This window comes from Leuciscus leuciscus (assembly GCF_965113295.1).
Source record: "Leuciscus leuciscus genome assembly, chromosome: 6".
Classification (NCBI taxonomy): Eukaryota; Metazoa; Chordata; class Actinopteri; order Cypriniformes; family Leuciscidae; genus Leuciscus; species Leuciscus leuciscus.
The window spans coordinates 33,920,778-33,933,009 of NC_138730.1; the positions used below are offsets into that span (position 1 = coordinate 33,920,778).

A 12,232-nucleotide genomic window follows, 5' to 3' on the forward strand; every position below is an offset into this window, starting at 1 on the left:
TAAGAAAAGATGATCCAAAGCACAACAATCACACTTAAGCATATTTATTGTAAAAAATACATATAAAAACAAATTTTCAGACATACAAAAGATTTAGGCATAGAAACAGCATCATGGACAAACAAAAGACAAAGCCATTTTGAAATGCGAAACGTATTTACACTTTAATAAATAAATACTCAATTGTTCTTTAGCAGAATGAAGGCAGATTGTCCATGTTTGGGGATGAGAATATTTGCAAATCATATTGACCTAAAGAACATTCCCAACTCATTCATATTTGACCGACAACTGTCAAAACACAGGATCAAGTGGGTAAAGACCCTTAGCACTGAATAATTACAGAACTTTCTATAGCATTTATACTGTGTATATATATTTATATATATATATATATATATAATATTTAAAGAAAAAGAATCAAACCACCTTTGGAGTTAGCAACGCCCCAGGTTAGTTTAGTAAATATGGATATTGAGGTATGGCACCACATAAGTTAAAGGGCAAAAGCTAACTTACAGAGCTTAAAAGATTGTCAAAATGTTCTGACAATACCTTCCTCCACTCCACAATGCACTACACCAACACAAAACATAAGTGTAACTGTAAAAATGACTCCTGCCTTTGACCCACACCGACACACTTGGCATTTCTTGTGTTTTCAATGGGAAAGAACCGTTAGACTGTCATGTAAAGGAAACAAATTGCAATACTTTCAAAGGTAGATGATGTCACCTCTCTTATGAGGCAAGGAAATCACCATTCAAAGGTCTTACCACTCAAAATATGAATCCTTGAGCTAAGGCAAAAAGGTAACAGACCAACTGACCGCTACAAGACAATAGAATAATGAACATAACACCCATCCACAATCAAATAACCCCCATAAACCTCAAAACATGAAAAAAAAAATCCTCAAAATATTTAACAAGCATCTCTGTGAAGGGCTGTTCAAAGAAATTACCTTTCCATTGTTCATTCCAAGGAGGTCGATGACATCGTCATAATTACCCCTCATCTGTTCTCAATCACCATCTTCAGGCAAAGCATGCGCCATATGGCATTACTGCGCCTGACATACATCTCCAACACCACAGATGGCCTCATTCAGTGCAGAGAAGGCCTGGTGTAAAGAGCCTAAAGTGACTGGATTTCTTTAGCAGGCCACGTCCGAGACGCAGAAAAGCAATTTCATCTCCTGCACACAACTTCCCTCCAAGAGTAGTACATGCAGTCAGGTCATCAGTCAAAATCTTCTGCATTTGAGTACACACTTAAACACACACACGCTTCACCGCAACCAATAACACGTCCATTAATATATCTAGTGGAAGTATTGCTCTGATCTGTTAACAAATGTACAGTTCAATTGAGTTAAATCAATCAGATCAAGAGGTTTTTTTAAAGAGCTTAATGTGGTAACGAGAGAGTTTTGCCTCAATGATGGATAAGAGTCACTATTCATGGTAGTTTCAATCAAATTAATCTATTGGAAATTTCACTCTGCCTCTGAAATGTTCCTATAGTAACAAAAAGGGAAAAGGGTAAACAAAATAGATTAATACCAAAAACGTTTTGTATCATTCGAAATATAAAACATCATGCCTCTTAGGTAATCCTGTGCAATATTTACGCATGTACAACTCGTTTGCGTTCATTCGGGATCTGCCCAACAAACTCAAGTAGTTCATTCAAGCCAAAGCAACCCCAGCAGGCTGCACAAAACCAAATGCTAAGCCCAGCATAAATGACAGATCGCCAGTTTCCATGGTAAGAGAACCCAAACGCCAACGCCGAGAGGCGCTCCATGTGTAACTTTTCTCTCCATATTTACATACGATTCTTTTTCAAAGTTCTTTTCAGTTTACCAGTTTCACTCTTGAGTTTTAAAGTTAAAGAGCTAAATATAAAAGGCAAGCAGAGCAAACCCGGCGTTCGCACAGGTGCTGTAGAGCAGAGAAAAGCCAAGTCTCAAGAGTCACATCAGATAGTTAAAGCCAGGCTCACTCAGGGCCAGACTGATTAAGCTGACCACAAGTGTTGATGCTTGTTATTTGTTTTTGTTTCTCTGTGTCTTTCTCTCAATCATCTCATCAGAAAATATATGCACCTGCTAGGGGGGTATAGTCTCCTAAAAGGAAGCAAAAAATAAAAAGTTAGAAGAAATATAAAAACAAAAAAATTAAATAAAGTTAAAGTTCACTCAAACATGTTAACGAATTTGTATGCATTTTTTTCTGGAACACAAAATAAATAGATATTTAGAAAAATTGTGGTCCATACAATCAAACATTGGGGTCTAATGTCGATTATTGAAAATATCTTTATATATGCAGAAGAAAGTCATACATGTTTTGAACAACATGAAGGAGAGTAAATCATGACATTTTGAAAGGATTTTACGAATACATTTAAAAAAAAAAAATCTACTTGAACAAAAAAAGCTCACCTGAGTCATTGTCATTGCACGTGAACATGAATCAATCAAAAGGATGCTCAGGGCAGCATGGCTTCACTTTGCTCCAAGTGTCAATGCAGCTATTTAGAGAAATATCCAGCATTACATATTTGAAAGCATTCATTTGTACAGCAAAATTATGATTTTAAATCATTATAACGATTTATCGACAATCGATTCATTGTTGATAATGATTTAATCAATAAAAATGATTGATGTTCGATTAAGCAAGGTCATCATTGGAGCGCATCGTTTTGAAGTGCGTGCGGCTTACGTTCAGCAGACACGTGTGGAAAAATGAAGCGAGCACGCAGTGGCTATTATGCCGTCTGCTCTCTTTTCGCTCTCACGTTACTTTGATGTCATACACCGATCGGCCTGCACAGCGGAACTTAAAAGTAGAAAACTAGAGCCCGACCAATATGGATTTTTGGGGGCCGATATTAGGGAGTAAAAAAGCCGACATCGATATATCGGCCAATATTATTTATGTGTATATTATAGTACAATACCAGTCAAAAGTTTGGACACACTCTCCCATTCGTGTGTACAAACTTTTGACTAGTACTTTATATAAAATACAGTATATATAAACAGAATATATATATATAAAAAAAAAATGGTGCAATGATCACTCAAATGTGGTGATCAAACACTTGTGTGACAAAGCTATGTAATGGAGGCAGGGTGAATGATAGAATGAGAATGATACATTTGAGCTGTAACCAAACTAGTTTGCATTGCATGTTCTATTCAATATTATATTCTAAATATTGCTGCATAATCTTCACTAATGACTTTATCTTTTTATTTATTCACGTTATATAAAAAATAACTTACCAGTGGAGGTAGTACTCAGATCTTTTTAATAAAGTAAAAGTAATAATACCATAGTAAAAACATGTTTAATTACATATGTACAGTACTTTTACTTAAATACTACTTTAAATTAGTCAGCAAAATTTACTAAACGTGAAACTACTCATTATCCAAAAAGGCCCTATATAAAGTATTATAATTATATAAATTATTGGAATATTGCTTGATGTAGTATCGTAGCGGCAGAATGGGCTTTAACACTGTGTCTGCACCGGATGCGGCATGACGTTGTCACTCGCGTCGCAACAGCTGTTTACCCTGGATGCGGCAAAGCTCCCATTCAAACTAAGCATTTGTCCTTTGCGTCAGTACGTCATAAATAGAATGAGGCATCAGTTTACTGTCAGAGATTTGTCGCTCACGTTGCGCCGCATCCTCCTGTGTAGACAACATCACTGATTATAATGGGTTCTACTGTCTTTTGTCGCATCGCGCCGCTCGCGTCCGGTGTCTTGTTCAGGCAGCAGACAAACAGTCAAGCGGTGTCTTAACGGTAAGTTGCTAACTAGTTACCAATGCGGTGGTGGCTTGAGTCTGATGAATGGTGATTTAATGCTACATTGTCACCTGGTGAGACGCAATGCTATAAAGTAAATAAACAATGTCCCCGTCTTTTACCCTCACAAAGAGCTTATCGTACTCGTTTGCTACATTAGCTAGCTAGCCATGTTTCATACCTTGTCAGTGGAGTGAAAGCTAATGTCTGCGCATCTTACACCGTGTCTGAAGAAGAGACCTCCTTTTACTGAAGTAAAAGGGTTGGCTAGTGTCACTACAGTAACCTGGGTCGCCATTAGCAAACAATGGAGCGCGCTCTGCAGGACAAACTACATAGTTACACAATTTACAAGCATTTTATCCGCGTTATATGTTCTGTAAAAAAATACAAAATAAAATTTCATATAGGCGCCATATCTGCGGCATATATGCCGATACCGATATATCTATCGAAAACATCTAATGTCTTCATGCAATGGATTAGGTTATTTCGAAACATAATTAACCAAGGGTCCAAAACAAATCAAACCAAGTGATTTTACCGAACATAAGAACTACTTGTGTTAACGCCACAATAAAAGTACAAAGAATAAACAAGTAATAATATCCTGGTGGATGAGTGATCTTCTAGCACTGTTTTAGCTGTGCGCTTCTATTCTATGGTGCATGGTAAATCAAGACCTGTCAATCTGAGCAATCAAACCAATCCAAACGCGCTCAAGCTGTAAAACGGTGTCCGATTGATCTATACACCAGTGGTTCTCAACTCCAGTCCTCGGGACCCGCTGCTCTGCACATTTTGTATGTCTCTCTTATCTGACACACTCAAATCAGTTCATGGAGTCTCTCCTGATGAGCTGATGATCTGGTTCAGGTGTGTTAAATAAGGGAGACATACAAAATGTGCAGAGCAGCGGGTCCCGAGGACTGGAGTTGAGAACCACTGCTATACACATCATCCCTACCCACAAAACCCAAGATCCAGTTTGGATCTTTCAAATGACGTTGGAAGACACTGCGTCATGATTGCGATGCGATCATATCCCGGAAATCCTATAGCTTTAGCCAAGCAGCACGTCGTGTCACTCCGTGATGATGTTTTTGGGCTCATTCGAGACCACCACCACTATGGTTTACTATTGTTTCGCCAAGTTACAAACAAAAACGCATCTCATCATGTGTATACCATTTACATGTGTGTCAGCGGCGCTTTTTATACAAATACTTGGTAGGCTATAGTTTGGTCTCAAACTAAGACAAATATGCTTGTATTCTGCTAGTTGAGGCCATTGAACATTTTTATGACAAGTTTATCTGTTATGTACAATGATTTGACAGATCACATTTTCATGTAAACCAGCTACTTTTTCACGCTATGAAAATAGAGTACTTCTAATATGCCAGCAAATTTAAAAGCGTTTTAAGTGATGCTCATATTCCCTATATTCACTGTAAAGCCAAGCTTCTAGGCTTTAAATTGACACCTATTTTGTGTTGGTTAAGCAAGCGGTTAAGTAACGTGATAACTTAGTAGCGCCACCCGCTTCGGACTTAAGGTTGGTTAACAATTAATCGATTGTTCATTTAAACAACGATCAATTATGGGAATTTATGTAAATTGACATCCCTATTTATTGTAATTTACAATTACCTCTTATGGTAGACGCACAGGCAAGCCAGCCGAGCAATGGTTTCTCCCTGTAGAAGGTCTTCGAGACAGATAGAGCACTCTCCACTGTCTTTAGCTAGCACATCCGCTGTTGGACAAATACGATACAACAATTACTAAGATATTAGCAGATGAAAGAAAAACGGTGAAGAAAACTAATTGGATGCTTACTGTTATAAGGGAGAGGTGGAGAAGTTAGACAACTTAAAAGGTGTTCTTCGATCCGCCCTCCAGGGAACGGCTTGGTGCAGAAGGGGCAGCGAATAGCTGGTAAGGAGAGAAAAACAAACTAAGCAATGCAAAATGGAAACAGAAAGCGTTTCATGACAAGCAGGCCAATCAGAGTAATAGACGGTTGAGTTTGCCGCCCATGTGACCCACTTTTCTGAACCCTCTGGCTGGACAATGGCCATCTGACCAATATAGTGTAAGTGTAATAACAAAAAAATAGGAATTACACAGACATCATTAGTAAACTGGATTTACCTTTGACCTTTTCGTTTCAATCCATCATGGATCATCCTGTCAGGAATGTCTATAATGTCCCCAAAGCCTAATTCCACCACAAGCTCATTAGTCTCGTGCAGAACCATTCATCTATTTTAATCACCTTCCATATTTTATATGCTTTAAAACAGAATAAAATCACTTAAATACCAGTCAACCTGGGTTTGTTGTCTATTTTATTATGTACATAAACTTTCAGTAACACTTTACAATAAGGTCCTTTAAGTTAAAGCATTATTATGATTTATAAGTATTATTCATTGGTAATTCCCGTTGAGTAATGCTAACAAATGGAACCTTCATGCAAAGTGTTACCAAACTTTCATTTAGCTAACTAGTTAAAAACAAAATTAGATGAACATTAGAGACTGGCAACTGCAGTCACTTTCTTTCAATGAAAGTGGGGCTGTCATTCTACCTAAACTATTTTGTTAAAGTAAAATAGATCTTAAACAACATGAGTAAGATGAGTAATGACATAATTTTTTTCTTTTTTGGGTGAACTATCCTTTTTGAGTAACACGGTTAAGTACATTATAGGCTTATTTTGTTTAATACATAATATATTAACATGTTGAGCTCCGGTCAAACCTGTTAACTGTATATATGGCTATCACTCACTGTAAACAGTGCGGGTTTAAATGACAGAACGGAGATTTAACTGGGTGTAACGTTTGAAATGACTGTCGAAGGAACGAAACGATCTGCTCTTTAACTTACCACCGTGGCGGTTGTTGAGCCTGTAGAGGCCGATCCACGCCTCGGAGACTGGCCGTGCGTGGGTCCCTCTCAGCCGGGCGGACCTCGCCGTGACGCCGCCGGTGGAAGAATGGCGACCGCTGGGCAAACGCTCCGAGAAAGTGCGCTGCGGTGCACGGCCTATTTCCTCTCCGCCCACAGGGCCTCCAGGACTGTCATCTTCCTCGCGTTTCTCGTCGGCTCCGTTCTCGTCCGTCGGCGAGGCCTGGCTGCTCAGCGACGGGGATGTGTGGCGGTCGGCGGGACTGCCTTCGCTGCTCGCCTGCTGCCCGGTATCCGAGTCGCTACCCTCCTCCGACCGGCTGCGGTTCGTCTCGGAGTCATGATCAAAACTCCCGGAGAACTCCACCATGAGGCTAGTGGGCCTGGTGCTTCGGATTCGTCGGCAGGATTCTCTCTTGATGCCATCTTTATCGAAAGGTGTCGAAGCAGCTTCCTCGTGTAAACGGCTCGATCTCGTCCCCATGTTCAACCGCGCGCAGAGCTCGCGCAATCCCTAATACCGATCGATCGATGACTGATCAGCTAACCCGATTGCTTTCGTCTCAAAGCCCTTAGGCCATATAACCAATTGCCACATTTATTTTAAAGTCGTAATGATAACACTAAGATGTGCAGTGTTTCATTTCGCTTTCAGTTATGACAACTGCCTACCGCATTTTCCTGGCAGTTATGTCCTGTAGTCCCTGTTCAACGGCAGCAACGCACCATACCGGAAGTTGGCCTCTTTTCTTCTTCGTTCAACCGACAGTGTGACCTCACGCTCTAAATTAACTTTTTATCCAATAGAGGAGCAGGCGCATGGATGTTTGAAAAGTAGGCTATGTGAATTATTTCGTGATTTATTTATTAATTTATTTTTATTATTGATGATTTTAGCTATAAGTAGGCCTATGTACATTTTTTTTTATTATTTTTTTATTATTTTTTTTTTGTGCTACATTGGCATTGAAAAAAAGAGCATGGACGTCACATTTATTCAAAGTGACAAACGACTTAACATTTAACTTTTTTAAATGAATGTTCATACCATCTTGAGAGACAGCAGTGAACACTTTTCAAATATCCTATTTAATATATTTGTACAGTTCAGTTTCATATCACTTAGGCTATATTATAGTTTTTAAACGATAGGCTACTATAAACATTACTAAACTAATTAATAACTATTGAAATAAAATAAAAATCTGAACAAACCAGTGATTTCAAGCTGGGAATCTTTCACATCACAAAGCACAGGATTATACATTGAGGCATTTTCCTATAAAGAATATACCCAAAAGAAAACTGAATAGTGTGCAGAGTTGAGGTATTGCTGCAAAAGTTATTATTTGTGACATTTGATCTTCTCACTTAAATACACATTAAACTAAAGCTTTTCTGAGTTGCAAGTCCAAACAATACAAGGTTCATGTTTACTTTTACAGCATCATGTGGTTCAGTATCGCCCGAAAACTGTGCAAAATTCAACATGCAACATAGAAATCGGCCATACAAAGCTATGAAGATGTTGGCAGCTCAAAAGATGCTTTTATTGCTTTGTGTTGGTGTCTCACTGGCACACGATTTAACTACATCAGCACAGCTAAAGGACATTGTGGAAAGGCTGCGAGCCACAGAGGAAACACTGAAAGAACTAAAGATAGAGAATGAAGGTATGAAGCTTTTTATCTACATCTATTATTTTCCAGACACATTGATTTGCTGAATCATTTCCAGCTCAACACATTATAAAAACCAATGTGGCATTATAACAAAATTATGAAATGTTCATTCTGAACAGCTTTAAGGATTTTCACAAAAGCCTTAAGTGATACACTTGAATCTATCCAGGCAGAGAATAAAGGTAAATGGAAATAATTATTATATGATGTTATATTTAAAACCAAATGAATATGACAAAAAAACTAACCAAGTCCACTTATCTTTTCACAGCCAAAAGGGTTGCCTTTTCAGCAGGACTTTTGTCATCTGGGGCCCAAAAAATTGGACCCTTTGATATTCGGAAACCCCTGGTCTACCAAAAAATTTTCACTAACACTGGAAATGCGTATGACTCCAACACTGGTAACCTGTCCTGTTCACATTTCTGTTGCGTAAAGTATAACGTATTCAACTTAAAGGCATTTCTTTTCCGTTTCTGAATTCATATGTGTATGTGTTTCACAGGTACTTTCACAGCACCAGTGAAAGGAATCTATTTCTTCAGATTTTATGCTCATGGTCACCCTTTTAACCAAGTGGCAGTCAGTCTCCATAAAAATAATCAAATCCAATGCTCTGTGTTTTTTCTGAAGCCTGAGACCAATGCTAATGGCAGCAATGCTGTTGTTCTCTCACTGGAAAAGGGTGATGAAGTGAACACACAGCTGTGGGAGAACAGCTGGGTTTATGATGATGAAAGCAGCTATACCAGTTTCAGCGGTTTTCTGCTTTTCCCTTTGTGAGTGTCCACTTAATTCAGAATTGAATGTGACACATTTTTTTTTACTAGTGTCATAATAATCATATTTCTGTCATATTTACATTAAAGGAAGAGAACATTGTATGATCCTAAACTCCTCTTGAATTTTTAACATTAACAAAATTAATCATTAAGCTTCTCTAATGACATCAAACTTCAAAACATTTTAGAAATTGTATCTTTATTCTTTTTGTTGACAAGTTTCCTTCAGCCCTTTTTAATGTATCAGTATGCAGTAAATTCCTTTTTAACAATCACACAAAAAGCCAGTCAATGTGTCATTATTTTACTAGTCTTGATTATGGTATAAATACGTTTATCATACAAATCCAGATGTGACTGCAAATAATCACCTGAATGTTTATGATTTTCTTTATTCCTTTATCATTCAAACATCAGAGCAATAACAATTCATAATCTGTTTTACAGTTCGCACACCACATGCCACTCGGAACTACAGTTAATATCATTCCATACACCACTTTTGTCAGTAACTGTACAGTCCTCTGCCCCCTTATGATCGTTCGGCTCATTTGTTTTCCAGTTGGTGAAAGTTAAAGGTTGGCCACTCATATCTACAAAATGCCCCTCTTTCTCTCTGTCTGTTGCACCAACATATACGTAAGAAGACTGGAGGGCAGCTTGCAATGATGTTAGAACTTTGTTCTCATCTTCACTTCTTGGCAGGACAATTTTAGCACCAGCGTCAGAGCAGAACTTCTGTGCCTTTTCAAAAGTTCCCGTTAGCCCATCGGACACATAATATTTCTGTCCCACTTTCCTGAACATTTGAAATCCTAGGACTAAAAAAAATTAAAAAAAACATTCTAAAAAGGAATTGTACTATTATCTTTTAAAAATATTGTTACATGAATAAACAAAAGATGTGGTGTAAACATTATTTATGTAGGAGTATTCTACCTTTCTCTACTGCAGTGAGTCTGTCAGTTAGGTATTTGACATCTGATTGAAGTTGTAGTACTAATGCACTTTGAACACCAGTACCTGTAAAAGAATACCAGAGTGAAAATCAGAAGCAGAGTATGTGGAAGAAGAATATTTTACAGATTTTGTCTTGAACTTAATGTAACTATAAACTCAATTAAGATATGGTTAGAAAAAAAAAAAACTTGATCACAGTCTAGATCTTCATTCAGCATCATTCATTTTACTTTGACCTTATTAGTTGTGTTTTTTTGGGGGGATTGATTGACTGACTTTTGTATTCTGTTTTCAGACAAGAAAAAGACTGACACCTTATTTGTTTCAATTAATGTAGTTTTTCTGTTTTATAAAAAAAATTATATGAACTACACACACACACAAACAAAAATTACTGTGTTTTAACTTTACCTGGCAGACCTGGATTTCCTTTGTCTCCTTTAGGGCCAACAACACCCAAGGGTCCTATTTTCCCTGGGGGTCCCTGTGCACCAACTCCTGCAGAGAGAGAGAGAGATTGTGATGATGATTAAATCTCATTTCTCTGATCTGATCATTTCTCTCATTTCATCACCTTATCTTTCAGCATTAGAACAATGGTTCTACCACTCAATCAATTTTGAAAGCAATAAAACCAACAACCAGAGGGAAAAAAGGCATGAACCTGGATCTCCTTTTTCCCCTTTCGGTCCAGGAAACCCGTCTCTTCCATCTCTGCCAGGGCTGCCATTGTGTCCAGGTGTGCCCGGCACCCCAGCAAAAGCTGGACAGCTACTTTCAGATGCAGCAAGTAGAAGCACAAACTCCACCAGGAACAGCGCAGCAACGAGGAGATGCTTTAACAGCGCCATCTGCTGTTCACTGTAGAAATGGCAAGATTTCGGTTTCTGCAATGCTGTGTTCATCCGTCAGAGAACACGCATTCTTGAGTTCAAATAATACAATTATTTCCACTTTTCCAAATTTCCATTTTTTATAAAGATGTCATTCCTCTCTCAATATAATGATATTTAATAACAGCGAGGTAGGTTTGATATAGCTAATATAGGTAGCCTATTAGTGATTTCAAACAAGTTTACTTGGTTAAAGTCAAAAGAAAGTAGCCTAGGCCTAAATTAAGAGAAATACATGTTCTTTTTGTCTCATATCTTTTTCAGTTCTCTATTGAATGTTAAAAGCGATTTTGCCCAACAGTGATTATAAAATCCTTTTCACCGAAAACTGGACAACAATACAAATTAGTGACATTTAATAAAAAGAACCTATGGATCTTACCAACAGAATAGGCCTGGAGATCAGCTCTAAATGTGAACAACTGCATGCAAACCCTTCACCAAATTTCAGTGACGTAGTTAGTAGCCAGATCAGAGTTCGTTCGATGACAAAACAAAAAGAGAAACAGACTGTTAGGTTTATTTATACCGGTGTCATTTTTAGATCTGTAGCCTATAGTTCTATCAGTCTTATGTTTTTCTTTCCCGTAATTTTGTCTATGCGAAATGTAATGAAAAGCGACACTGTGATTTATGACTAAACGATCTAGGTCACTCAGTCTTGAAACGGATAGATGAAAGGTTTTGCTTCCCGATAGGTGCTCAGTGTTTGTCTAATGCAAATGCACTGTGTTTGAACAGTTGAAAGAACATCAGGACATCAAATGCTTGAGTTCCAAAGATAAACTTTTCTCATTAACCTATTTATCTGTTATAATTGCATTTAAATAGTCCTACACTTTCGGTGTACACACTTAAGGTAAATCTTAAGACTCACTTCTGACTGATTGAATGCAATTGATTAGGCCTATATTGGTTACTTATTTAAAGTTACTAAAATGTCTGTGTTTATTTATTTATTCACTAGACATTCAAATACCACATTTGTGACCCTGGACCACAAAACCAGTCACATGGGTCAATTTTATGAAATTGAGATTTATACATCACCCGAAAGCTGAATAAGCTTTCCATTGATTTATGGTTTGTTAGGATAGGACAATATTTGGCCGAGATACAACTATTTGAAAATCTGGAATATGAGGGTGCTAAAAAATCGAAAC

General features: G+C 37.8%; 3 protein-coding genes and 1 long non-coding RNA gene across 5 annotated transcripts; 2 read left to right on the plus strand and 2 right to left on the minus strand.

Moving 5' to 3' along the window:
• Window positions 1-28: 28 nt before the first annotated feature.
• On the minus strand, window positions 29-7,519 carry LOC309500913 (uncharacterized protein). The gene is made up of 5 exons (XM_082172728.1): window positions 6,732-7,519; window positions 5,676-5,771; window positions 5,487-5,592; window positions 2,450-2,538; window positions 29-2,131 (listed from the first exon to the last, which is right to left on the minus strand). Exons 1-4 carry the CDS (start codon window positions 7,234-7,236, stop codon window positions 2,481-2,483), a joined length of 765 nt encoding a protein of 254 aa, XP_082028854.1. The 5' UTR covers window positions 7,237-7,519; the 3' UTR covers window positions 29-2,131; window positions 2,450-2,480.
• LOC309500916 lies at window positions 2,547-4,233 on the plus strand. The gene is made up of 3 exons (XR_014206732.1): window positions 2,547-3,513; window positions 3,611-3,899; window positions 4,135-4,233. It is a non-coding gene; the product is annotated as an uncharacterized lncRNA (long non-coding RNA).
• A 423-nt stretch (window positions 7,520-7,942) lies between the features above and the next one.
• cbln13 (cerebellin 13) lies at window positions 7,943-9,370 on the plus strand. Of its 2 annotated transcripts, XM_082172731.1 has the most exons (5): window positions 7,943-8,079; window positions 8,198-8,425; window positions 8,554-8,616; window positions 8,706-8,837; window positions 8,940-9,370. In XM_082172731.1, the coding sequence occupies exons 2-5, from the start codon at window positions 8,242-8,244 to the stop codon at window positions 9,215-9,217; spliced, it is 657 nt and encodes a 218-aa protein (XP_082028857.1). In that variant the 5' UTR covers window positions 7,943-8,079; window positions 8,198-8,241; the 3' UTR covers window positions 9,218-9,370. The 2 variants fall into 2 exon arrangements, with proteins under 2 accessions (XP_082028857.1, XP_082028856.1); XM_082172730.1 differs by having other exon boundaries at window positions 7,947-8,425.
• A 218-nt stretch (window positions 9,371-9,588) lies between these two features.
• On the minus strand, window positions 9,589-12,005 carry hbl4 (hexose-binding lectin 4). The gene is made up of 5 exons (XM_082172729.1): window positions 11,452-12,005; window positions 10,841-11,037; window positions 10,588-10,674; window positions 10,156-10,239; window positions 9,589-10,037 (listed from the first exon to the last, which is right to left on the minus strand). The coding sequence occupies exons 2-5, from the start codon at window positions 11,025-11,027 to the stop codon at window positions 9,658-9,660; spliced, it is 738 nt and encodes a 245-aa protein (XP_082028855.1). The 5' UTR covers window positions 11,028-11,037; window positions 11,452-12,005; the 3' UTR covers window positions 9,589-9,657.
• Between the last annotated feature and the right edge of the window lie 227 nt (window positions 12,006-12,232).